The sequence below is a fragment of the Atractosteus spatula genome, chromosome 8 (assembly GCF_055471065.1).
Source record: "Atractosteus spatula isolate fAtrSpa1 chromosome 8, fAtrSpa1.hap1, whole genome shotgun sequence".
Classification (NCBI taxonomy): domain Eukaryota; kingdom Metazoa; phylum Chordata; class Actinopteri; order Semionotiformes; family Lepisosteidae; genus Atractosteus; species Atractosteus spatula.
The window spans coordinates 8,434,214-8,462,203 of record NC_142713.1 but is presented as its reverse complement, the minus strand read 5'-3'; the positions used below and the strand labels follow the sequence as shown (position 1 = coordinate 8,462,203).

General features: G+C 42.1%; 1 protein-coding gene across 2 annotated transcripts; it reads right to left on the bottom strand.

Annotated features, from left to right (window-relative positions):
- Positions 1-407: 407 nt before the first annotated feature.
- Positions 408-27,588, bottom strand: LOC148829152 (G1/S-specific cyclin-D2). Of its 2 annotated transcripts, none has more exons than XM_088924104.1 (5): positions 27,165-27,588; positions 25,518-25,733; positions 18,136-18,295; positions 10,623-10,771; positions 408-932 (listed from the first exon to the last, which is right to left on the bottom strand). In XM_088924104.1, exons 1-5 carry the CDS (start codon positions 27,357-27,359, stop codon positions 771-773), a joined length of 882 nt encoding a protein of 293 aa, XP_088780230.1. In that variant the 5' UTR covers positions 27,360-27,588; the 3' UTR covers positions 408-770. The 2 variants fall into 2 exon arrangements, with proteins under 2 accessions (XP_088780230.1, XP_088780229.1); XM_088924103.1 differs by lacking the exon at positions 408-932 and adding an exon at positions 7,869-8,107 and having other exon boundaries at positions 27,165-27,587.
- Between the last annotated feature and the right edge of the window lie 402 nt (positions 27,589-27,990).

The window sequence follows — 27,990 nt, the reverse complement described above, 5'->3', positions numbered from 1 at the left end:
CTTATATACCCAACTGTGGGAAAGGGCATGACATTTCCAGCACCTCGATAGGAAAAAAACCCAACGAGATTCTTCTCCTGTCTCCCTTTCCACTGCAAGTGCAAGTTTGTTTTCCCGATCAGACGTTTTTCCAGGACACTTTTTAGTTTCTGCTCGACAACACACAGGTGGGCTAGCAGGCTACACAGTTCAGCCTTAACCACAAGTTACCTGCTGCTATTCCTTTGGAAACATGTCGCAAAGCTCTCACAAGGCTTATCTTATTAGCACACAATGTATACTGTGCGAAGTGTCCCAACAGAAACACAATGTTTGCCCTGCAAGTGGCCCGGCCCATCTTCGTACATCTGGCCCTTAGCCCCTTCACTCATACACACAGCCTTGTAATTCTCCTGCTATTTTTTACAAGCTTTTTTTAAGCTTTTTATCTTTTTTTTTTAAACTGGAACTTAACTGCGGCTATACAACTTAAAACAAAAAATTGAGTATGCAAAATAGTTTATGGCAGGTTATCCTTCTGCAGAACCACAGACTTTATTGTTTTTTTAAATTTCATTTTAATTTTTTTTAAATATCTAAAATAGCTTTTTTTTTTCCTCTATATAAACGGGAGCACACGTTTGTTGTAATTTTTAAGGAAAATAAAAAAATAAGGTCTTTGTAGAAAGACTAGCAAGCACACTTTGTTGTGGTGGTGGTGGGGGGGGGGTCGGCTGTTATTTTAATTTCTCCAGCTCTACGCTCTCCTGTGAGGTTTCCAGGCAACCAGCTCACAGGTTGATGTCTCGGACGTCTGTTGGGGTGCTGGCCTGGTCCAGCTCGTCCATCTCCTTGCGGGGGCCTCTCGGATCCTGCTGCTGCTGCTGGCGCACCTGTCTCAAGTTGCGGACCAGAACCGACTCAATCTGCTCTTGACAAGCTTTCAGGCAGTCCTGAAATGTAAAGCAGAAAAAAAAGAGGTTTGTGGATGCAGGTCCCCTCTCGGGAAAAAAAAAAAAGAGGCAAAATCACTTGGAAAAACAGCATTCCATTTTCAATTTACATTGTTCTACAGAAATGTCTCCACAACTGAACCTCCTTCTATTACTGTCTGCTCAGCACTTCCTATGTGTTTCAGAAAGATCGCCACACAAAGATATTCTGTGCAACTGTGGTGTCAATTTCCGGAATTCTAAAGAACACCTGACAGGACATTTCAAAGAAAGAACAACTTGTCAGGATGTAGGCCCCTGTGATCCTGCAGGAGTTTCTGCAGCAACCAGGAATATTTTTTTCAGGATTTCCTCTTCCCTAAAATGCTCGTACTGAATTCCTAGACAGATATAAAAAAGGGCAGCCTTCAGAATACGAGAATCTGAAAGGTGAGGGTCTTTCAGTCTTACCTAAAATGGACACATTTTCCATAAGGAACAATGTCAGAAAACCAGAAGCTAGCATGTGACTTTCATGTGAAAATCCCCCCCAAAAAAAACATTTCGCAGAAAAGGATTCCAAAGTTCACTTATTCTCTTGGCTCTAAGTAACCTTGGGAAAAACACGAGAAGAATGCAGCAAGTAATGACTTGTGACAAAAACAAAAATCTTCGGAAAGCTTTCAGCAGCTGCAGAATGGCAACAGGGTTATTCCCCTCCCCCCCCACAAAACTTTACTCTTGAAGAAAAAATAGGAAAGAACTGAGGTCCTTACAGTACATCATGACTCCTGAAGTTCAAGTGCTCCATGAATTACACAAGGCTGTAAGAAGCTACAGTGTGGCACAGTGACGCAGTAAGTAGAATTGCTGCCTAGGTTCAATTCCATGGGTGCCATCTGCATGGAGTGTGTGCATGTCTGTGTCTGTCTGGTTGGATTGGCGTCCCATCCAGGGTGTACCCTGCCTTGTGCCTGATCCCTGCTGGGATAGGCACGCCACGAGCCCTACTGGACAAAGCAGTTAGAAAATGGATGGAGGTTAAGAAGCTAGAATTCAGGGGAAAAAAAGAAATATATTAATCCTTGTAAGCTCAAAGAACAGCTATCTAACTTCTTCAAAACCCTAAATGGGTTCATTTCAAGGCCAATAATGCCAGATCATTTAATGGTCAGCTCTAAGATGATGGTTTTTCTGTTTTTGTGTAACATATGGTAGGACACTTTAATACCGAGAACAACATCCACCAAGAGACAGATTCCAGTTATACAGTATCCCACATGTGAAAGTGAACCAGAAATGGTAGGCCTGCACTCTGTCACAACTAGTACTCAAGAGCTCTGTCAGGAGCTAGATTTCCTGGACCCTGCATTCCACAGTGACCTCCTGTGGGCAGATGCCTGTTGAAGCCTGTACAGACAGCTAGGGCTGTGCCTTCTCCTCCCAAATTCCCTAACCAGATGATTCATCATGAGAATACTGAATGTGGTTACACAATGGGATTGAAAGGCGTTCATCTATTATCCTTTGTCATTGGAGTAACAGTCTTGATTTAGGCATTTTGATATAAGGAAAAAAACCCAACCAATGCAAAAAAAACAATTGTGTATTACATCTCAGACACTAACTGTAACGGTAAGTCACAAGCATCTTAAAAGCATTCTAATTCAAATACAAATGAGACATAGAAAACGTCATGCATTTTTACCGGTTTCTAAGAAGGTTCTAACCATCCAATTGAGGGTCATGGAGGAGCCAGAGCCTATCCCAGCAAGCAACACGTGCAAGACAACACCCTGGACAGGATGCCAGTCTGCCAGTCCATCACAGGGCAGACAGACACAATCACACACGCACACCAGGGCCAGTTTTTCCAGAAGCCAATTAACCTACCAGCATGTGTTTGGACTGTGAGAAGAAACCCGGGCGAACACAGGTAGAACATACTGTACAAACTCCATGCAGCTAGCTCTCCAGCTCTGGAATTGAACCCCGGGCCCCAGCACTATAATGCAGAAACTGTGTCACCGTCAAGTTCCACTGTCATGAAATACTATAGTAAAAAAAAAAACACAGTGGCAATACAATTTCAATAGCAGCCCTTCACAATACAAGCCATGTAACAACAACAGAAATAAATGGCCATCTTGGTTTGGGCAGAAACAAATCAGTTCACCATTATGTGGCCAGTGCGGGCATAAAAGTATGGTTGCAATTTATACAGTGCAGAAGGTGTTAAAATGTGTTATTGTTCAAAGCACTCCATTTAGTGGCTCTAAAGACAGAGGAAGTTTGAACTTCCCCCTGCAAAACTGGCAGCCAGACAGCTGTCTTCATTTCCAGCGGAACCCCCTTTCACAATATTTCAATTGTATTTTTTTTTTACAAAAAATGACACCTATCTAGTTTGGAGTTAATTAGCCAAGCAGGTTTCACACAGGAGCAGTCTGTGGCACGGGGCATGTATTAACAAGAGAATACAAAGGCGGTCAGACAGCCAACCTGTTTTAAGCAGAAATCCCCTTTTGACACGTCGCAATTTCATTGTCACAGCAATGACCCCGGTCAATTTTGGAGTACATTGGCCCAGCAGGTTTTGAACAAGAGGAGTTAGCCTTTTGTCCTATGTGTCCAAAAAATGTCCCCGACACATGTTGCTGATCTGAAACAGGTTTTATTGTGATCAAACCTGCCAAGTTTCAATTTCACCAGAACTCTGGATCCTAAGACTGCTATTCTGAAGTTTTATGGGCAGTCACCTTGGCTTAAGCAAAAACCCAGTTATGACCTATGTTTGTTGTGTTTTCACTAAATTAATACCTACTATATTTAGAATTAAATCAAACAGGTGGCTAAGTAAAGGTAGCCAGCTACCCGATTTCACTGGATTGTCCCTACAATATTTGTTTGGAGTTCGGAACAGCTGGGATTATAAGGCATGTTTTTGCCAAGCACTTGGTGACCTGGTGTGTACGCATGTTTGTGAGAAGTTCTTTTCTTGGGTATTTTTGAAGCAGACACAGTCTCAAAAGTAATTTCGCAGCTTTAGTAAGCAAGTTTGAGCTTGAACGATGCCACGTTTAAACTCAACTGTCACCAAACAGACGATATTTGAAATTAGCAAACAAAATGGCCGTTAGGTGACCACTGGTTTATGCAGGAACTCCTTTCAGTTCATATACTGTTAAGTAAGAGGTTAATTCCACACTGAAAAGTAGCAAGAAAGAAGAAAAAAGAGAACATTTCAACTGTGAAGCCTTCTTTAGGTGTGTGGTACACCTGGACCACACACCTAAAGAAGGCTCAACAGCCAAAACATTGTCTTTTTCTCTTTCCACTTTTTCCACTTTTCAGCATGGAACTGACTATGTTTGGAGCTAAACGGTCGAGCAAATATTTGAACATTTTTGCTTTACAGGCCACATTTTCTTGCCAAGCTGTTAATGACCATATACAGTAAGAGTGGTATCTTAACTCTAGAATTACACCTGTAGATTAGGCGCTAACCAGTCTAACAGCTTTAAAACAGACAGTTTGCACAATGGGTCACTTTTTTCAAAGTAGTTTATGGTCTATTGTGGGACTAAAGAATACTGTACCGATTAATCAGGCCTAGACGTTCCCAAAAAGACTATTTTGAAAAGGTTTTTAACTACGTGGGTCAGGCCACCAATTAATTTGATGCAGAAACCCTGGCTTTTCTCAAACATTTAATGACTCATCTGTCCCAGTATACCTGCCTGGTTATGGAGCTGTGCAGCCTCAAGGTCTCTCAGCACAACCCCTTTCAAAGGCGTGAAGCGTGGAAGCCAGATTACGAGGTAAACACACATTTGTAAATATAAACATACATAAACACTCATGTAAGTGACCACTGAGAGGTTAACAACCTGTGTCAGGCCTACTTGCAGCAGGCAGGCCAAGCGTTACATCAGCCAAGCAGAGCTGAGTGCTTCTTGCAGGCCTGTATCCTGACCAGGAAAAAAAAAAAACTAGAGATTACCAAAACTATGTTAATTATATCCATGTCTTTTCAATACATAAAAGACGTTTAATGAGACAGCAGCCTGCAGGGACCACCTGAGCCCATTTATACTCACATTACAGCTTCAAAGTGAGAGGCAGAAACTGAGACGTTCCTGAGAATCTATACACCCAAATTATCCATTACCGATCCATTATGGATGACTGAAAACAACTCCACAGTTTAGCAGACGGAATGGGAACTGGGGAGGCCATGGGGGTAGAGGTGAAAGCTGAAAAGCTGCCAAAGATTGGAGGGGGTGGGGTGTGGTGTGTGACACTGTGGTCTTGTGTACTGGTTCAGATTGAAGGCTACTATAATAAGGGCTGCTGGGATATAAATGCCACCTGGATAACTCCAACTGAGCTCCTACACATAATTACAGGTCTCGTGAACCCTGTACCACCAGGCAATTGTGGGATGCATTATATAAAGTTTTGAATTATCAATAAGAACCATACAGTGGGTGCAGCTTTTGTACAGCTTGCAGAGAGGCGAGCAACTTTGAAAATAATTAAAACATCATGGGTCACAGTCTGCTCCTGCTGAAGACCGTAAGGTCGGATGAAGTACGACATACAACTATTTTGTAGACGTTTTCTTTTTCTGCTAGGAAATGAAGGAATTAACGGTTCCACCGTTGCTATTAGCCCACATCAAAAGAAGCTCCCCATTAAGAGGATCATAGAGGAAGTGTTAAAACTGTTAAAAGAGGCATTGCTGCAAGTCATTATATCTACAGAGCAATGGAGGTTAGGAGAAATAAAACATGGTGTCAAGGTGTACTGCTGTCACTAAGAAGCTCCAATTCATTTTATTATGGCAATGCTGTATACGCTATGAGAATAAAAATGTTTTCCTGGGTACGGATGAGTAAGGGGAGGCAATAATGTCTCAAAGAGGGTGCAGACACACTACCTTTCAGGTCATCTTAAAACCAAAAGAAGCATCATAAGCTCCACCAGAGCTTCCCACTTCCCAACAAGATGTGGTCCATTAGTCATAAAAAATAAATTCCTCTGAGAAAATTAACTAAAGCATAAAACATGTAAAGGAACTGCCTGTGTCTTACCACAAAAATGTGTGCTCTTTTTTTCTTAAAAGACATTCCCTCGGCTGCTCTTTATAGAAACAGTTCGCATCCCATGCCAAAACCCAGAGGCTTAATTCAAGAAACTTTAATAGTTTCAATGTGCGACTACTGGAAACATGAATGTATTCTTCATGTTCAGACACTTGGGTGAGTTTTGGAAGAGTTAAGAAACGCGTTGGGTTTTTGGCTTTCTTGTTTTGTTTGTACTTCTGTGTGTTTTAATATTTCTAGCAGGCCTTGACAAGTTTTTTTTTTAAAAAAAGGCTGAATCACCCATGTTAATGCCACTTTTTTCAGGATCCATAAAAAAAAGCTTCCTTTCACTCTGTTGTCACACCCTAAGCCACGCAAAAAGTCTGACAAAACCAGTGGTAGAAATTAACTCTATAGGGAAAAGTAGTTCTAGTATTAAAAACCTTCTCTAACTCTTCTTAATCGTGCGTTCTGAAGCCATTGCTTTCTCTCTATGGATCGACTCACAGGAATCGCACAGGAAAACGTGAAACTAATTTATGATTCTGTCTACCTTCAATGTATTTAGTGAAGGTCATACCAAAAGCTGATTGAAACCGTTTAAACTGTATGAACATTCATTTTTGGGGGTATGTCTGAAAAGAACGGCAGTGTGTAAGAAAGAAATTGAAACCCTTTCTCCATAGATATTCGGCAAAACTCCTACTATTATCCAGATAGTCCTTAAATCCTTTCTGAAGTGGAAGCTAGCACTTTGTGACAACTTCCGTTTCTTAGCTGTTTATGAAGTACTTGCAGTAGGGCTGTGTCACTGCACGAGCTACAAAGGAACACGCAGAGGTTAATTCTCTGACGACGAGTGAAAAAAAAAATTAAAAAGTTTTGGTTGTGGAGCCTACTGTACTTCAGGCGTGTGGGGCAACATGGGAGAGAGCAGGAGTATGAGGCAAAGAGGTGGGGTTCTGGGAGAGTAACAGAGAAGTGGGTAAGGGGGATGAAATTCACAATGACTGTATCTGCTTGTCTCACATGTTTCTCCCAGCACTCAACAACTGACTTATTTCTTCCTAAATCTCTTTGTTCATTCACAGATTGCTGCATTCCACTGAGATTTGCTTGGAATTTGTCGACCACATCTCATTGTCCTTTGCTCTCTTTTCGCCATCCTTACCCATTCTCACATTTTCTTGTCCTCACTACTGCACCCCTTTGATAATCCTACTCACTATCCCTCTATTCCCTAATGCTCGCCCGAATAATCAAAATCTTGTTTATTCTTCTGTCTTTTGAGTTTTCACTGGAAATCAACCTCTGCTTATCCATCCCTGTGTACACTTAAAAGTATAAAGTCCTAAACTTACGGTTTACACAGATAATCCCCATCCAAGAACGGGCCTCCAATCCCATCCTGTACTCTCCAAGTAATACACGAATACCTGGACTGCTCTTCTCCGAGTGACAAAGTGACTTTTGAGCAGTTGTAGAAGAAGACGCACTTGCAAGCAGCTGTAAAAATCTGCTGGGGAGTTTTAATCTCTGATATTTGACTGCCTCAAAACTAGGTCCCATCTTTGATCTGCGCGCCGTAGAGCACTCTGGGTGCCATGTTGTAAAGAGGAAGACGAAAGAGGCTGTGAACGCTATTTTAAGAGAAGAACACGAAAACCATCACACACACACACGGGAACACAAAAAAGTGCAGGGCCGCACTTCTCATTCAGTTAAAATATGCTGCCTCAACTTCCTGTGTGAGCTGGCGCGCTTTCAATGGCACTGCAGAACTTCCTCCTCTTTCTGAATGGGACTCTAGGCGACCCAGAAGAAGGCCACGTTGTGAGATGCATCCCCTCTTTATTGTAAGAGCGCAAGCATCACGCTGATTGGGGGGAGAGAACATGGTGTGTGTGTGTGGAGGGGAAAGGGGAGGAGGAGAGGGGAGAGGTGGGAATGGGGGCGCTGCTACTGCTGTTGAGAGCGAGAAAGATGAATGAGCCTACTGGCTGCTGCCAAGTCAAGCAAAGACAAACTAGGAAACCATCTCATTCTTCCCCTTTCCCCTTTGAGGCTGTTTTGTCTGCCGCTTCCTTGCATTTGAAACGCGGCTGCCTGCAACACATAAGACAGGATGAGGGGAGAGTGAGTCTTGTCACATGCTTCCAAACCGCAGGCATTCAACACCACAAAAGCCTGGATGGTGCCGTTTTGTGTGTGTGTGTGGGGGGGGGGAGTTGTGGGGGAGGCAGGGGTTGGGGAAGTAGTGGTGGTGGTGGTGGTGGTGGTGGTGGTGAGGGAGTGGACTTTTTTCAGAGCCGCCCTGCTAGTTTTAGTTTTCCACATTTTTAAAGCACAGATCTCCAACTACCCTCCCCCCCCCCCCCCCAACCACCCCCTTCCTCCTCCCGCTGTCCTTTGAAAGCATTCCTATCCCCAATGTTTTAAAATTGTACGCAAAACAACTGCGAGAGGGTGGAAACACGTTGGGGGCCAGAGGTCGTCATCCTGTGTGGCCTTCATATCTCCACTGAGCTACTCAGAAATCGCCAGGACTTTAATCAATGTACAGTCAGGGACTCACTGGCTAAACTTTTGCAAGAACTAAGGAAAAAGAAAACGGTCACACACAAACAAAATCACATCCCTTGTCCACATAGGGGACCTGAACAACAAACTGCACAGCGCACAGGATTAAAATATAAAAGGCTCGGCTAGTTTGAACCATTTGACTTCCTTTTTCCAGGATTTTTACAGCGTCGTAGGGCCGGTCCTGTTGTTATTGGATGTCACACCGAAGTTCTTTGTGGGCCTCGGTATGATGTAAAACGCTACATTCAGGAGATGTGAGCTTCTCTGTGTTGCACTGCTGCACAAACGCTCTGGCTTTGGGACCAGACAGGTTGATCCATGTTTTTTTTTCATTCCAAAGCTTCCCTAGCGTACTTTCCAATCCATAGCCCCTTAATGTCCAGGAATTTGCAGAGTTGAGGAGGAGGTCGGCAGTTGAGCCCACTGACTTCAACACTGCCCCTGAAACGCTGTTTTATTGCTGAAGCAGAGTTTCGTCTACTGCAGCTCACTTCTTCAACCAACTGGTTGTGGAGGGATCGTTTCCTGTGCTACGCTCTCCCCCTCTGCGGGACTGAGCGGTAATGTGTTACAAGGCTGTCTGCAGAAGGGGGCAGCTACAGGTCAGGCCACCGACACTTGCCAAAGTCTTTGTTTACTTTTAAATGTGGCACGTCATTTCCTCTCCCGGCCAAATAGGCTTTCTTTTTCTTCGATGCCTTTTACCGGGCTCACAGAACTGGCAAACACAGAATGCCTTTGCCTCTGTGGCCATCGCTATTCAAGCCTGAGGGTGCATCTTCTCCACACCCCATCACTCGACTTCACTTCCCATGACAGTTCCAAGCTCCATTGTGTCGAGACTCGTGGGCCTTTGATGCCGAGTCCAGATCACAGGTCACTGGAGGCTCAAGAGCCTTAGACTTCATGCAGCTTAAAGTGCCACAGACTAAGGGCAGGCCTGTCATTGGAGATTCTGTTTCTAATTTAAAACGTTTTTTTTTTTGCTTCAATCCACTATCCCAGCTAAACACAGGCCCGAGCGAAGGCTCTCATTGCTCCAGTTTGCAGTACACAGAATCAGGTTGCCACTAGGCTTGTAAGGTCCAAAACAAAGTCTTGGCTTCATCATGTGAGGACTGATGAGATGTATTCAGTGAAATTTAGTACATCCATGCTGGTGGGCAGCAGGCTACAATTTGCAGCGTATATGTTGACTTCCATTCCACCACTACTTGAACATTTACTTCATGAAAACACCAATGTCACGTGGCTGAGCCTCAGCTGTGACAGAAGAGAGTGACTGGAAAAGGAGGCTCTTACTGACAACTTGGTTCTCATTTCTCTCTGGTTTCAAATCTTGCCAAAAGGCAAAGGAGATGAAGAAGAAGCAACTAGGCCTGATAACATAACTAAAGCTCACATATCACCCTGCAACTCAGAACTGGAACTAAGCAGGTGTGAGCCTGGTCAGTACCTGGACGGGAGAGAAAAACTAAGGTTGCTGCTGGAAGAGATATTAGAGGGGCCAGGGGGTGCTCACTCTGCAGACTGTGTGGGTCCTAATGCCCCAGTATAGTGACAGAGACACTGTACTGTAAAAAGGCACTGTCCTTCAGATGTGATGTAAAACGGAGGTCCTGACTCTTTGTGGTCATTAAAAATCCCACTGTATTTCTCGAGAAGAGTAGGGGTGTAACCCCGGTGTCCTGGCCAAATTTTCCATTGGCCCTTACCAATCATGGCCTCCTAATAATCCCCATCTATGAACTGGTTTCATCACTCTGTTCTCCTCCCCACTGATAGGTGATGTGTGGTGAGCGTACTGGTGAGTGTAAATCCAGGTGGGGCTACACACTGGTGGTGGTGGAGGGGAGCCCCCATTATCTGTAAGGCGCTGTGAGTGGAGCGTCCAGAAAAGTGCTATACAGTATGAGCGTAAGGAATTATCACACTATAAGAAGAAAAGGCAGAGAAAGAAAGGTTTTGAAGACAGGAGAAAACTTCACAAAGTTCTCCGCTGGCTGCAGAGGCCATATTAACTATATGTGTTACTTACCACTTCCGTGTTGGTAATTTTAGCCAGCAAGTCTGTCAAGTTGTCTCCCCACTGGGACCGGTCCCCATCGTCGAGCTGAAGTCCACAGATTGCTGCTCCGACACTTCCAGTTGCTATCATTGATGGAGGGTACATAGCAAAGCTGAAATCTGGGAAGAAAGAAGTGAAAACACATCTCTGCTGTTATTCTGAAGGAGTGACGACTATAACTAACTGGACTAATTGAGCCAGGAAAACAATAATGGAAACCATAGTCCTCTCGAACAAGCATTATCATAGCAAGGACACCAAGGAACACAAGAGGTCCACAAACCTTGGTTTTAAGAGCGCAAAGACCACTTAAATAGAAGATCTGAGTGACAGTATGTACTGCAAATCTGCTGGGTCTCTCAGATATGTTCTGTACCACACTGTAAAAAAACAATACGCCCAGAGTTTTGCTGCCATCTGTTTTGCTGAATTGATTAAAGAAGTAGCTGTAAGGGGAATATCTTGATGCAGTATATTTGCCCTCCGTAAATGAGTAAATACAATAAACTTATCAAGACAACAAAGAGAGAGGACTCCATGAATTCAGCTCTGATGCGCTCAGCCTGCGTCCCAACACAAACACAGCTCACGTGCTGCCTCAGATAACTGTGGAATGTAGCTGAGAGCAACTTTCGATCTGTAATTGCTATGCCCTACAGAGCATGGTGCTTTTGAAATGGACACATCTTCGCGAAAATTATCTGGACAACTTGAAGTAAATAACTTCACTACTACTTAAAATCTAAAGCAACAAAGAAAATTCCAAACAACTTGCACACACACACACACACAGCTCAATGTAATATCCTTTGGTCTTTTTTTGTTGTCAGGAGGACGTCTGTGCTGGGCTCTAAGGCTACACACGCAGAAAAGGTTTGGTCGGTGACACGGAATTAAAAACAAAATTGTTTAAGGCCTTCTCGGCCTGCGTTGCCTTAATAGCCGACAGAGTACATGATCATTTCCCGATGATAAATAACTAAGTTTTTCATTAGGCTGCTGAGTGGGTCTGGTAATGACTAGCTGAGGCTAATGAGGGTTCACTTGGCTTGTATACAAGTTGAAAAACATCCCCCCCCCAAATCCACCCCCTTTTCTTCCTTCTCCTAAGTAAATCGTGTGCTCTGTGAAAAACTCCAACCTTGGAAGGTAGAATAAAGAGCCACAGTCCCCCTGCCAATGGCCACTGCTGTAGGTCCTTTTACAACGTGTGGTCACAAGAATGCGTCTGAAAGCCCAATAACCTTGTTAGCTCCCCTCACTGTCATTCATAATGCAAATAAGACAGCTTGCAAATGGGCCAGGATCCCGAAAGGCGAGTGGAAAAAAAAAAAGCCTAGGCTTTTCCACAGAAGTCTCGCAGTCTCTCTCTCTCGCCTCTCGCTCAAACGTCCCAGTGTAACAAGCCCCACGGGTTTGGCGTCTTTATGAGTGCACATGCCCGGTCTTTGTTGTGCAGTCGGCAATGATTTGTATTAACAGCCCCCCTATTTTTTAGCATATTAATTAAGTGCAGCAAACTGGCAAGGCAAGTGTCGTGGGCAGGAGAGTGTGGCACCATTGTCTGAAGTCATCACCTCATCTTGCGCCATTGAAAATCACGGCAGTGACCCTTCTGCCGATATGGATTGAACCCGACGGGCCTACAAAGGAGAAACGGGGGGGGGGGGGGGGGAGGCGGGCCACCGACTTGGCGCACACGATTTTCCAGTTTGTCTCTACAGCCTGTTAGGGGAAGGGGCAAAGCTTTTTTTTTTCCCTCTTTCCCCCCCAGTTTTTGTTTTCGGGAAAGAAAAGACGCCACTCACTGTTGCTGGGCCACCTATGGGGTTGAGGACAGGACGCGGGAATAAAAAGCCCGCAAATTAACATATTGCCATATTCAATTGCAAAGCAAACTGTGTGCAATGATTCTAAAAGAGATTTTTCTTTTTTAATAAAGTACCCAAAGAGGTACCTTTGATAGCTGTGGAGACAGCCCCTTCATGGTCTTTTTAACATTCAGAACCAGCCTCTTTCTCTTCTTGTGAGTCTGTGTTGACAAATAAATGAACTTATTATACACCCCTATGTCAAGAACTGGGATTCCGCCAGGGAAGTATTTATTAACGACAAGCCTGAACAACTTGGACAAATGAAAAAGGAAAACAGCAGTATTGCATCACAACTTTTAAAAACACTTGCTACATTACACATTTCATTTAAGAAACACACAGTTAAGGATGTACTCAACTGAGAGAAGCCAGAGAAATGAAAGAAGAAGACCATTTAAAAACGCCATAAATTTGCTTCTTGAGCAGTTTCTTGCACTGGGCAGTGGAAGATAGTTATCAAAGCAAAGGAATGCTTTACGCAATCAGTGCCTGTTGAGTAATGGATAATTGTTGTGAAGAATGTGGCGAGTAGGACACTAGACACATCCTATCCCAATTAATAGATCAGTGATGGCAGAAGGAGCTTTAACTCATGAAAGACAAATGTAAAAGTATCATTTCCATCTAGAAACCAAGGAATATTAAAAAAGAGTATCACTTTTATAATGACAGGAGGATGTGCACACAATATGCTCTTCCACTTTACAACAGAATGTTCACGTGTGTTCTACCAATCCACTTGTACAAGGGTGTTGCCTACTACAAAATGGCAGACTCCTATCACGTCAACCCTGTCTCTGTAAATCATATGTGACAGGATTTTCATTCAAATCGTCAATGTAACCACATCCTACCCTGTCCTCATTATTTCTACCCTTGTGAGTGAGGCAGGACAAATATGTCCCGTAATCTGAGTAATATTGTTTAACATTCTAATCAAAAGGGTTCCCATAATGGTACACCAAAACAATAAATATGGCTAATGCGATTTCATAATCCGCAAGACCATAACTTTAGCATTTTTGCACCGCTGTTCACCATAACTCACAAATATCACGAGTGTCTCCTTCTGTCAAGAGGTTTTATTTTATTGTATCAATTTTCCAAAAAAGCAATCAAAAATATTTTTAACTTGTGAACAGGATACCATCCAACTTTACCAACATACTTTTACGTTACTTAATTTATGTATTAAATATCTCATTGCAGACCTCAAAGACCAAGGAAAAGCAGTCTCCTTGCAGATCAATAACAGCACCGGAGGGACAGAACATGACATTTTTGCTGCCAGGATTGAGTGTCGCCTGTGTTGACTAATTAAACCTGGAAGTTCTTCTGTCAACAATCATTAATAAAATAACAAAACTGGAGCCCAGCTGCAACTGATTCATACTTCACAGGCTGGGGGGTCACATTCCTGGTCATAAGGTCTTCATGCAAGCCAGTCATTTAAAAGAAAAACAAATCCAAACATTATTGCATGAGTGAAGAAGCCTCCATACACAAAAGATGACAAATCTCCTTCAGCCTTCTCATAACACACAGATGAGACAGGGCCTTGCTTTTACATTTAGTAAAAAAGAGGCCTCCAACCTATAATTGACTATGACTGCCTTTATGGAGCACACCAGGTTATCTCTAAGTGAACCTGCACCTTTTGACCTCTTAGAAGTAAAACGGATATCACAGACAGCAAAAGATCTTTTACAAGGCCTGTACCTTTAGATTAGATCATTTTTAACTAAGCCTTGCATTATTATGTGAGAAATAATTCTTTAGAACAACAACCTTAGCATAGAGTATATCTCGAAAATACCGAAAAGGAACAAGACAAGTCTCATCTTGAATAAGGAGACAAAGTGAAGGCACTCTTTTTGGTTTCTTGCCCATAGGCATCTAAAAGTTTGCACTAAAAACAAGTGCATTTTGGACATTTTCAACAGCTCTACACCCATTGAAAGAAAAAAATGGATTGGCAACTCTAACCTTTACACTCAACCTGCTTCAGCAAAAAAACGACAAAACAACACGTCTATGGTTAGAAGCAGGATACTTGACTAATACAATTCTCACACCTACCAAGACTGCATTTGACTATAATATAAACTACAGCAACACGTGTAATGTGGACAATCCAGATGTTGTTTGTCTATCCTTGATATGCTTTTTTTTTTGCATACATTTCCCAATTTACTTTTTTACAATTTACTTTACTGGAAGTGCTTTGCTTCGCCTCTGCTTTGACATTTCATTTCCACAGAAAATCAGTTTCCCAGCACAATGGGACACCTCATCTGTGGAACAGAAAGTCTGAAAGGCAGGCTTTCGACAGAGCTCAAAAGGGCAAAGAAACTGGGAGAAGGAAGGAGTTACGCTGTTAAAAGAACAACAGAACAGACACAAATGACAAAAAGCTACTTGATCAAGGAACTCCAGCTTCAGGCAACTTTTTAAAAAATTTATATCAGCCAATGTATGATAAGGACATTGGTTCCAATCATCTGAATGTACGCACACAGTCCTTAACACACACATACTTAGAAAATGTCTCAAGCTTTCTTGTCCTAGTTTCCCAAAGAAGCTAGAAGTGGGTTAACTTTGTGAGCATTTTCAGCATTCTGAGTACCTGGATCTACTTGTGATTATGTGCAGCCACAAGAAAAGCTCAAGCAGCAGACGTGCACATGGGTATCACCCCTATTTACCTCCCTGAAAGCTGCACAAGAAAACAAGAAACACTGGTGTCTCTCTTTAAGTGCTCAGTATAATCTTCCTTAATGAGCTTGTTTCCTCTCTATTATCCTCTGGCTGCCAAAGAATAGATGATGGTTGTGCTCCCCCTGATCTGACCCTTACATGCCTCTGCATATAAAATGTAGGGCTGCCCATTGTCTCCTTTCTTCTGTTTTCTAACCAAGCTCCAGACAATTTGCATAGTACTGGAAGACTCCCAGAGTTATTAATTAATACTTAATCAGCTTCCACAGCCTAATAAAGTTCCACCAAGGACCTCAAACGGAACTGTTTTTTTTTTCTCCAAAGGCTAGGAACCATTTAAAAAGGGCCTCCTATTCACCCTAGAAGTTTTGTTCATAAAAGTTGGAAGAGACAAAAAAAGGAAAATACAGCTTAAAACTGAATTTGAATGGACACAAAGCTGAAGTTACAGCTACCAGCCTGCCAAGCCTTTTCAATAAAATTCTTCAGCAATTCGTGACCAGGCCTCTCACATGTATACGGCTTCACATAAAGAGATATTAAGGCCTTTAGAGAAAATACGATATGGCCCTGGAGCAGATTTTTTAAGAGCAACAGACAGACACAAGCCTTTTAAAACCATATTCTCATGTGCCTTGAGAGCTCATATCACCAATTCCCTTACACACTCATAAATGAAGGGAGAAGAACAATTTTGTTCAAAGTTGCTCTGCCACAAATCAGTTGACTTTACCAAGACATTAAGCAATACAGAACCTAAGCCATTCTAATCAATTAACAGCTGAAATTTTAAGACAGGTTATGCATCAAAGCATTTCTAAATGACTTGGTTCCAACTAAGGGAATTTTCTTTTTTTTTTTTAAATGAGATGACCAAATATGCTTTCTTTTTACACGCTCCCAGTCTAGAATCAACTTCTGGTGATCTTGGCTCACTGTACTTGACACCTGTACTGGCACAGGGAGAATGAAGTCTGTGCAAGTCTCTCCACTGACTTGCTCACAGTCAAGTTGCTTGTCATTTGACATACTGCCATGCTCCACGGTACACGATGAGTGAGTTCATACCCATCTGAAACATGATGTAGCTCAGCGCTGGAAACACCTCGAGCTCCTATACCCCCAGCACTATCACCGCACATCACTACAGATCAGATCAGAATGAGAATCTGGCCAATGCTCCTGACCCAGCCCCAGAGCTGCCTGGGCAGTAGCACACCATCACCCAGGCAATCCCAGTCACAGCTGCATCATGCACAGAGCAGAACCACAAATTCACACAAATCAATGAGAACCAGTTACCTGCAAATCATCGTCTAGGCAGTTTTGCCTTCACCAGCCACTTCAGGGTGGATGAAACCCTCAAATACGAAGAGCAATCTCTATCATAAACACGGCTGACAACCACCGCACAACTAAAATGGGAATCCACCCTCCTTCATTAATCTATCACTTCCAGTGCTGAGGAAAACCGTTTGTAGAACTAACACCAACGCCAATAATCAATCTTCACTCAGATGCATTCCCACGTTTTTAGCTCGACAAAAACATCTAATCAAATTACTTTTAAGCTGTTTGTAACAACAGCGATAAATCTATTTAGAAGTTGTTTTACTTTTGCATTTTCAGGTGTCCCCGACAGAGACAGTCATTCCATTTGCCTACACGGAGAATATTACGAAACTCGTGAAAGGAATGTCCAACGAGGACTCACTGCTATTGAGTGAGAAACCCATTGTTTAGGTTTGTTTAACAGCAGTGTACTGTACCTTGCTAGACAAGACGCACTGCAACAGACAAGAGCCTTCAAGAGAGTGGAAAATCTTGCCAAAGGGCCCCAGCTACATTGCTGGATTTCATTACCCCTGCTCAAGAGGAGGCCAGCGCAGGCATCTTTACAATTGAGACAGAACATGGGAAAGTCAACGCGCCCTTGAGCTGCTGGGAGGCGTGAGAAGAGATAGATATGAAAACATGACATGCTCTTCATTTTATTTTGCAAGAACAATATCCTCCTTTTTTTTCCTTCTCTTCCCAAACACATTAGATCATATTTAAGCCTTCCCCCCCTCCCACGACTCCGTTTGATCTCCAAGAAGCGATCTACCTTGTGAAAAAGGAAAATACCCTCTTCCCAAGTACTAGAAGTTCAGCCACTGATCCTCGGAAAAAATGCCCTCACTGTGCTCAAGTGTGCAGTGCAGCCCTTTGAAGTGTCACTGTATTAAATTCCATCCTACCTATACCTCCAAAACGCACAGAAAAAAAAAAAGTACTCGACACAGTTGGCATCAGAGGCCTTGCAACAATGCTCACAAATGTTAATTTTGTATTGTTCCTTTCCTCACCTGCAACTTTAGATCTGTGCTGCACTTTCAACCCCTTAAAACAGCACAACAAGTTGTAACATTTTATAACAACCTCAAACACACGGGGGTCACCCACCACTAATGAAAAGCTTGTTTTTATGCTGTGCTAGTCTCTACGGCGATGAAAACAGAAAGCTGTGACTTATTTACACCCGAATCTGATCCAACCTCTCAGCGGTACCAAAACTGAGGATGTATGCGTCATGCACAACATAAAAGGAGTCCGATTCATTCCCTCATCTTGCCACTGGTTGGAATCGCAAGCGCCTGTCTGCAACTACTGTTCAACGAACTGACAGAGCACGAGAGTTTCCAAGACAATTTTTTTTCCTAAGGCATAAGGGGTAAGAACTGAAGAGGGCTAGCTGGAAGTGTGTGGGTATAGGGGGAGCGTGGGACTGCTTTCAAAGTACAACAGGAAAGACAAAACAGCTGGCAATGGCGTCCCTAGAAACGTGCCCGGGGGCACTGCAAATAACACTCGCCGGCACTTGGCAGAGCCCAGAGCAAAGCTTCTCATACCTGTGGCACAAAGGGCGATGAAGGTCTGCGCGTGTTTGCGGATTAAGGGCAGCTTTTCACTGGGCAAGGGCAGCTTTTTCATGATGTGTTCGATGAAGTCGTGGGGAGTCACCGCAGCCAGGTTCCACTTCAATTTTCCAAGGACCACCAGCTCCCACTCCTAAAATGGGGGGGGGGGAGAAAAGGACAAGGACCATTGGCACCCATCGGGCAACTTTCAACGAACTGGCGTCACAGGCACAGGACAGTTTCAGCTGACTGAAGAAGATCACACTTCTGCCAGATAGCATCTCAAATACATGCTCTGTGTTGAGGCCGGACTTCTAAAGTAGAGACAGAGCAAAACAAACCTGAACTTCTGGGGCAACAGAAACCCCACTGTAGATGAATATCTATCAGAATGAAGACTAGCGTGCAGAGCCGAGCTGGTTAACAATTCGAAGGCTTTTTTTGGCTTTTCACCATTGACAACGCTCGAGTGTAAACAGAGAAAACAAAGAGAAAGGCAGGAAATCACAGCTTGCAGATACCATAACGTGTTTTTAACAGGTACCGAACCTTCCATTTTAGGTGATGATCTGATCCAATGATCAGGAATCAATTTGAACTGACAGTCTCGTGTGTTGAAAGTGGAGAACATTCCTAAATCCCTTTTATCTACCAGGGGCACCTCCTGGACGTTATACCTCACAAACAGATGCCGCACTGCCTCAATTCAGGGGCATATGCCAGGGAGAGAAGCATGTGTTGTGTAAGAACTAAAACTTGGCACAAAGCAAAGGTAGCCCAGCCCACAGCAGTCATGATTACAGCTGGCACCTCCAACCACACAGAAAGCTCTAGCTTACTTAACAACCTGTCACGGTGTGCCCAATTTCCCCATTTCATCAGACCACCACATGCCCACTTGAGTTCACATTTTTAACTGGTTGCTTGGAAACCCAAAAGTGCCCAATTGCACAGACTTCTGACCCGTTCCAGGTTTGGTACGTTACAGGCACTTTCACAGGTTTCTACATGTTTCAAGCTTATTACTTTATATGAAGCAAATCTGCTATTTCAGACCTGGTGTTGAAATACTGTAGCATTTCCACCTAGGCATTTCTGCTCTGTTGGTACAATTCAGTACAGCTTGTATCAGAGCTGACATCTCAAAAACCCCTGGAGCAGATCAACTCGTTACAGAAAGGAATTCTTATGAGGTTTTGAAAAGAATTACATATTTTCCTCCTTTTTCACTTTTTCTTCGCTAACCTTCAGTACAGACCTGGGGGTGGTGGTGGTGCTAAGGTGGTGAGGTAGGTGGGAGAAGACAAACAAAGCACCATGTCAGATGCGTGTTTTTATTAAACTGGGACATTACCTCATTTTGTGCTGTGCCCCAAAACACAGAGAAAACAGTCAGGAAAAAAGTAGAGCTCACTTAAACCAATAGCCCAAACCCTGCATCCTGGCCCAGTCCAGGCAAACACTGTTCATAGTAAGCAGAGAAACAAGCTTAACCAATTCTAATGTAGGCAGGACTTAGGACCAATGGAGACAACCACTTAAGGGTCACTCACCACAGATGGACACAACTTGTATTCAGAACTGCCAGAATACAAACCTCATCCAACCACTGCACTGTCAGTGTGTAACATAATACTAAATGAGGGGTTGATTTGGCCATTTCTGACCCCAATATTAAGAATGGAATCAAAGTCAAGTGTCATTACAGTTGCTAGATTAACCATACAGATAGGAAAATATTCTGAATTGCCTTTTCCTTACATATGTGGATCAAAATGGGTCATAAGAGCAAAAACGTCCATTAAAATCAATCTGCTGTCATGGCAGATTTGATGCTTTTTAAGCCACCCTGGCACAAGTCTTAATTGAGCAGGCATTCTTGTCTCTGCTAGGTTTTTGTAAAGTATATTTTAAAGTATATTTCCCCTCCTGGGGCATTTAAGTTTCTTTTAGTTAGTGCTGGGATGGTGACAGCAAACAGTGAACTCTGAAGTACCGGAGTATACAAAACATCAACCCGTGAGTCTTGGAAAATCAAATCTTTGCATGCGTACCCATGACTCATCAAATGTTTCAAAGTCACTTATCCAAGAAATGTCAGTATTATCATATCTGCAGCCTTGCGATCAGAGAGTCTACTGTATATATGTTTTAAAACTTTTTCTGGCACTGCAGTCCTTCCTGAGTACATCAGATTAATGCTACTCCTCCATAGGTAATATGATGAGGTATCAGCTTCTGTGGGCAGTCTGCGTAATTTCCGTTTCTGCATATATATAATTGCTTGCAATTGAAGTACATGGTCTCTGTGCCATTATTCATATAGGAGGGTGACAGTGAATAATTAGTAGAAAAAGAACAAGAAAGCTCTAAACCCAAAAGTAAGCCTTTTCTTTTGGTTGGCTTGGTTGAACCGTAAGGCATGGCTTACAGCTTATTTTGCAGAACTCTTATCTGAAACATGAAAATGTTCCTTAACATACTATTCATTCACAAGGGGGAGGCTTCATAATGCCAGGATTCTGACCTAGAGTCCAAGTGAACATTAATGTCAGATTCTGCAAGCAACGTCTGAAGTTCTGCAGCTGAAAAGTGTGCATTTGCAGTCGAGAAATGATTCACACTTCAGTTTTAGTATGACATCTCACGACAACTGAAATCACATGAGAAGAGAATGTGCGTTTGGAACGGGAACACCAATGCAAAAAAAATAAAAAACAAGAGTAGGGACTATGAATCCATCTCCTCCTAACTATTTATCAGACTATGTAATTGTAATTTTCTACCTTCAGTACAGAAAATTAGAAAAAAGAAAAAAATATGTATTTCTAAGCAACAATTTTGCATAATTTGCCATGATTTGTACTAAAAAAATTACAGTTTTTTTTGTAAACAATAATTTCTGTTGTGTGAGGATATTATTTTGATAGCTATAAGGAGATGTACATATGGCCAGCAGCTATATCACCCTGCAACTCACAAGTGGTAACCCACTGAAGCTCAGCAGGTGTGAGCCTGGTCAGTACCTGGATGGGAGACCTCCTGGGACAAATAAGGTTGCTGTTGGAAGACCAGCAGGGGGCGCTCACCCTGCAGCCTTTGTGGGTCCTAATGCCCCAGTATAGTGACGTGACTTTGGATGAGATGTAAAACCGAGGTCCTGACTTTCTGTGGTCATTAAAAATCCCAGGGCGTCTCTCGAAAAAAGTAGGGGTAACCCCCGCGTCCTGGCCAAATTTCCCATTGGCCCTTACCAATCATGGCCTCCTAATAATCCCCATCTATGAAAAGGCTTCATTACTCTGTTCTCCTCCCCACTGATAGCTGATGTGTGGTGAGCGTTCTGGCGCACTATGGCTGCCGTCGCATCATCCAGGTGGGGCTGCACACTGGTGGTGGAGGGGAGTCCCCATTACTTGTAAAGCGCTTTGAGTGGAGTGTCCAGAAAAGCGCTATTTAAGTGTAAGCAATTATTATTACATGTTGCTGTATGCCATTTGATATGTCTCAGAAACCATTTAAAAACATCTAAAAAACAAAGAAATTTACGCAAAACCATCAACCTGCATGCAAAATTGAAGGAATCTTCAAACTGAGCACTTGTGACATGGGCACTTCTCCTGATTTCATCACCAGTACACCACATCCCCTTGGTCATGAGACTGCAGAATGCGGTAACCGTTAAGTTCACAGTATCTTCCGAAACTAAGACGTACCATCCCAAACAGCTGACAAGAGTTTTTGAAAGAGTTTCATGATGAGTACCTTGGTAGAACTTGGGTTTATAAACACCACTAAAAGTGCTGGCCACCTTGGCAATTACTTAATGTAGACAAATTCACTCAATTTACAGTACAGTGCTGGACCCAGGAAAGAGACATTGAAATAAGAGTCAAGAATAACTGTTAAAACTGAGCACTGTATCAAAACTTGACCAGAATTTCAGAAAGGACTGACATGAAACCTTGTCAAAAAAGGGGATAACCTCCAAATAAATATTCTAATGATCAATCTGAATCTCAAAACTGACATGCTGTTCAGCCAGGAATGGCTTCTTATTACATATCTCACAGCAACATTCATAACAGGAGGACTGCTTAAAATCAAAGGCAGCAACTCATTCATTTTTCCTCTGCCTTACCCACTTGCCCCTGAATAAAAAGACATCCTGACCTACACTCACAAAATAGGTATTGTCAAGAGATCTAGAACAACAGCTTTCCTTAAAAAGAGAGCTGGCACACCTTTACATGTGGGGACAAAAAGAGACAATACCTTAGGGCATAAATGCCACATTTTATCAGCACTATTACCTTTTAACTGTTACACTCCAGCTTGACCCACATCCTTCAGTCTCTCTCTGTACTTTGCTCATTCACATATAAATAAATATCTATGTACAAACAGCAGGTACGGTATGCTTACAGGCTCAAAGAGCGAGCAGTTAATAAGCATTCAAGCATGTCTGAGCAAAAAGAATACTAATAAAACATGTTTCTTAACATGCATGGAACAATAGTCAAGTGATATGCACCCCAAGCAACTGTTATTCTGGCTTGTCATACAAGTATATCTCCCTGTTGCTCTCTGGCAGACTATTTTACCATTCACACCAAAAGAAAGACACGACAGCAGCCTGGCTCACTCCTCTTCAACTCCTAAATCACCATCTGCTTTCTTGTAGCTGCGCAGTCCGCAGTGACCAGACGTGTCCAGCCACCTCGCCGAACACTTCAGAAGCGGCATTCTACAGCGCGGTATGAACGCACAGGCTCAATCTCCGTTTCTGCAGGGCGTCAGAAGCTGCGAAAGCCAGTCTTACTCATTGTGGGGGGCTTTACAAGAAAGCGTTGCCATTTCTTCTGCCAAATGTGATGAAATAATAGGAAGACGTGACCTGTTTGGCTGATCATCAGTTTCAGGTCTTTGGTTCTAATACTTTTAAGTCATTTAGAGAGACAGAACACTACTGGTGAATAAACCACTGTTCAGCTGGGAAAACCCCTCCCCACAACCACTTATCTGAAGACTATGAAATTCCTTGCAACTTTCAGCAACAGTTTCAAGACTATTTATAAGCAACTGAGAGTACATTCTTTCTCAACGCTGCACAGTATAAAATCAAAAGTCTTGCATTAAAATTAAGATACTGAGGGGTTACACGAGACTGGTACTGCATTACTTCAACGACTGCCCAGACAAAGTTCTCCTTTAGTTCTACACAAAGTAACTGTTATCACATGTACAGTATATATCGTATCTATGTCTATCTGTATTCTGTGCATGAACAAATGCGTGTTCATTAATAATTCAGGTCAAAAGGTGTTTCAACATTTCTGAAGAGATCAATATTTTGTCCCAGAAATGATGCATGTTTTAACAAGCCAAACCTCAGCAGAGCCTCGCATATCTAATCAGAAACCATGGACAAAGGATGACTTTAAACATCTGAATTGTTTTAACTCCGAAAGATGACTCCTGTCATAAATATACTGTCATACGCACTGGAGTGCGCTGTGACTCACAGTGGGATTCATCAAACAATTATTTATATCAGCAAAAGAAAACATATACTGAATTTCAGCATTAATAGGCAGTGAATGATTTCTGGTGGATAACTCCATGGGTGGGATAGGCTGCTAACCAAAAATGTTTACAGAGCTTTAAAGAGGAAATATCTATCTGATGTCAGTAACCAACACACTTCATTTCAAGTCCCTCATGTTGATTTATCAGACATCTCTCAGACCCACCTCCGATGTCATGTTTCCAAGATCTATAATTATGCTTATGACTAATATAAAAATGTGCAAAGTGAAAAAAAAGAGTTCTCCAGGTATGTTACAACACTGGTAAATCAGGGAATGAATGAAAAGGCTACATTTGCACAAAGAATTACATATACAGTACAGATAGGCAGATGAACATAAAAAAACTGATGTCATGAGTCAACTAGGCAATTCACTATGAGAAATTAAGCTCTCTGACTTAGTTCATAGCAGGGACAATCAGTTATTTGTATTTGAGGTTCTCACAGAAAACAATAAAAAAACTGCATTAACAAGTAAAACTGTATTATTGATCGAGATTGATATCACCATATACTGATGAGCCATTTACAGAGTATTGTATCACAGGAACTGAAGTTATAGCTCCCAGTGAAGAACATTACAACACCCACATTCCATTTCAAGGGGTTAACTGTTGTAGCCATATGAGATGTATTCCCTATTCAAAAAATCGCTTGATGCAATCAGATGGAACTACCCCCAGACAGCCCCTCTATCTCTTGATTTTCGATAAACCGAGCATATCCACTTATCCACCTAATAAGCTCATCAGGTGAAAAGATCTGGCTTGTTTTCAGAAATTAGAGGTCACCCGCTGACCACTGGCCCTCCTCTTTCATACTCCGGCCACAGAAGTAAGCAGGCAAACATTCAGCGTGACATTAAAAAAAATCGGAATTTAAAGATATGAAGAAACTAGCGAAATTAATTGAAGAAGGAAAAACCTAACAAACATCCCAGACCTTAACTACGGTTCAGCTGCTGACACAAATGTTTAGTAGATTTCGTTGGCAAACACGGGGGTTTTCACGACAGCGAGCTCAAACCCTAAACAAAAAAAAGTCCCTTAGACTTCTCTTTCGATCGTCAATCCAAATCAGTAAGCCGTGCACCTCTTTAACGTGGCGGGCTACTTTTATCGACCTATGTTTAGTCCTAAAGAATAAATGCTGAATATTATGACGTGAACAAGAATCAAGGCGTCCTTCTTTTCCGTAGTCCACCTCCGGAAGGTTGGAATCCAGACACTGGCTTCCACTCAATACTGAAGTCACCACTAAAGACTTCCGAATATCTAACGCTAGATGGCAATAAAGACCGCCTCAACAAAAACACTCCAAGCCTTGTTTTTTTTAGCTTCACTGCACCATGTTTTCTTCCACGTGATTGATGGTCCCAATAAATCGGACTTCGAAAAGGAAAATGCTACTCTTATTTGCATGACTTATTTGTGCGTATAACTCTAGTTATAAATGCCTAATTTTGTGACTGGGATCAAAATGGCATTTATAAATCTATATGTAATAACCTTTACAATTAACCCCCCGATCACACACACTGTCATATACAGAAATACACAATAGAGACATGCAACGCACACACACACAGGTATACGCAATCAGAAAAAGTGCAAAAAAAATAAAATGATACAGATAGGATATAGTGAGCTATTCCATCTTAAAACTCTATACTTCAAAAACCTTCATTTTTAAAACTCTTCAAATTCATCAGACGTCTATATTTGATAAAGACTTTACTCTAACTGAGCTGAAGAACTTTCTGCAGAATCAAACTGTTGCTTACCAGCAACTCCTGTGGTTTGATGGAGTTGTCAGTATAGATACAGAGTTTCTCTGCAGTTAATGGACGCGTCTCTTTCAATTTTGACGCAAGAAACATGCACACCGCTCCCAATAATTGCAGATTACACTTTTTGGTAGGTACCACTGCTAGAAATCTGTCCAAGTAGTTCATAGCCAGAGGGAAAACTTCTTCCTCGCACTTCTGCTCTTCACAAACCTGAAGAAAAAGAGAGAACGAATAGCCGGATGAACTAAAACACAGGGCACGCAAACTTCGGTATAACAAGTTTTATAGATTCAAATATTTCAAATACGTGTAAAATCAAATACAAAGGTACTTATAGGATAAACTGAACTTGTTTTCCTTCAAAATCTCGAGAGACAATATAATTTCCGTTTTTTATATTTCGTTAGAAATCGTTGTTTTTTTACAACGAGTGGATCCGGACCAGATAGGGGCCAATATTATCGATAACGTCCAGATATGTTATTTTTGAAGGTTGGAACAAGGTCTCTGGCACAGACTGTCAATAGACTCGCATTCCTTCGGTTCATTCAGTAAGAAATGAATTCAAGTCACAATCACCCCAGCCAAAAAACACCCATGCAGCAGACTTCAGGAGCTCTTTTTTACATTTCGTCATATTTTCAGAAAATATTTAAAAATATAAAAAAAATATCTAGACCCCGGATTTTCACTTCCAAATGTTCGCAAAGGCTTCCCACATCATTCCCGACAATTGATACGCTTGGAAACTGTGATTAAACACGATAAAAACTTTGAAATCAGAGCATAGTGTCATGTGTTCGCCGTTGAACGTCTGGGAGCCGAACCGCAATAATTATTTCAAAAAATTATATAAAATCGCACAGAGTGAAAACATGAACACTTTTTATACGAAAATAAAGTACAACGGGTTAGCTTCATTTTCTGACCACACAAGATAAGAAATGTCCAAGCGATGGTCAAATATCGAACATAAATCGAGGCTGACGGATTTTGGAGAGAGGATAGAAAGTAAAAGAGGACTTAAGGGCCCGCACCCCTGTTGCGGACAAATGCTTTACAAAAAATATACAAAATATGTCCGGTTTTTCCGGGGTCAGTTTTAAGAGGACAGTGAAGTGCTACGTTCCTCCTATTGAGACATATCTAATTTAATAGTTGTTATCGCGTTCTAGTTAGTGATAAACCCGTCGGAAAAAAACACGAACTGCCTCAAAAGCTCAAAACCAACATGGCGTTATATTATAGGATGGGGTACGTATTGAACTGCATACGTGTGCATGGAAATATTTATTCGAGGAAAAAATAAAATTAATCACCGAAGCACCTTTTTCAGGGCCCCGATGATCACTTTTATTCGAAACAGACAGCCTTCTGTTCAGTTTTATAAACCCCTTCTGATCAGCTTTCCTCTCTGAACATAGGAACTTCAGAACACGCCTCGGCTCTCCGCACAGAACAGCATAAAATGTATTTAAAAAACACAGACACGTGTAATTCCGGGAAAGTCTCGTCGGAAAACAAAAAACAGACTCTTCTTCATTTTGAGCTTGAAAGTTCAGTGATATTAAGCAAGAAACGAGGCTTTAAAAGTTTTAGAAGGAGGTGTGGGTTACAATGCAGTTCTGCCTGTATACAAACCTCAAGCATCCAAGTTGCAACCATCTTCCGCATAAAAGGTTGAATATCCTTCTGAAAGCATTTGAAATAAGAACACTGGGGTAAAAATCTCTCTTCAATGGATAACAGGTTTTGCAAAACCCGGTCATCGTACAGAAGATTCGGGTCTGGATGAGCTCTTCGTACGGTGTCCGCCTCGTAGCAAAGGAGTTCCATGGTTTAAGCTTTAAGAATATATATATTTATTATCTATTAAATATTTATAATGATAGAAAATACAAAAACGACTGGAAATAAAGTATTTTAGAGACATATAATTGGGACTGCAGGACTATCCAGCCGAGTCCTGCCTCCCTTGAAACTTTTTTCCCCCTCTCCTATCCCTCTTGCTCTTCGCTTAACTTATGCTCTCGTTTGAAGCCTACTAAAGGCAGAGTGACGCAAGCTCTCAGGGCCGATCTCTTATTATGTAGAACAGTTGGCCAGACTCACACACATCAAACGTTTTTTTTTCTTGTTCAGTAAGCTAATAAGGAGCCAGAGGCCCCCAGACAGGGTACAAAATGACACCTTTTTATGGATATAATTTTTAATTCTTATAACCAAATGACTGATCTAAAACACCCCCCCCCCTCGGGGGGGCTCCATCAACCACCCCCCCCCTCTGCAAACACACATCTTAACACCCCCGGACGCACATAAAAAGTGTAAAAAGCCATAAAAACGGGAATATTGCATTCATATGAAAATTGACGGTGAATTATGGGTGTGTGTATAAAACGATATTATTTGTGTTGTTTTTTCCCCCACCACCTGCATTTAAAAAACCCGAGAGAGAATTTAGACG

Excerpts from the sequence above, each read along its gene's own strand:
- LOC148829152 (XM_088924104.1), bottom strand. The coding sequence starts at position 27,359 with ATGGAACTCCTTTGCTACGAGGCGGACACCGTACGAAGAGCTCATCCA. Across the intron at positions 18,296-25,517 it reads TCAAACCACAGGAGTTGCTG|GAGTGGGAGCTGGTGGTCCT; the intron begins GTAAGCAACAGT and ends CCCCCATTTTAG. Across the intron at positions 10,772-18,135 it reads CATCGCCCTTTGTGCCACAG|ATTTCAGCTTTGCTATGTAC; the intron begins GTATGAGAAGCT and ends CTTTCTTCCCAG.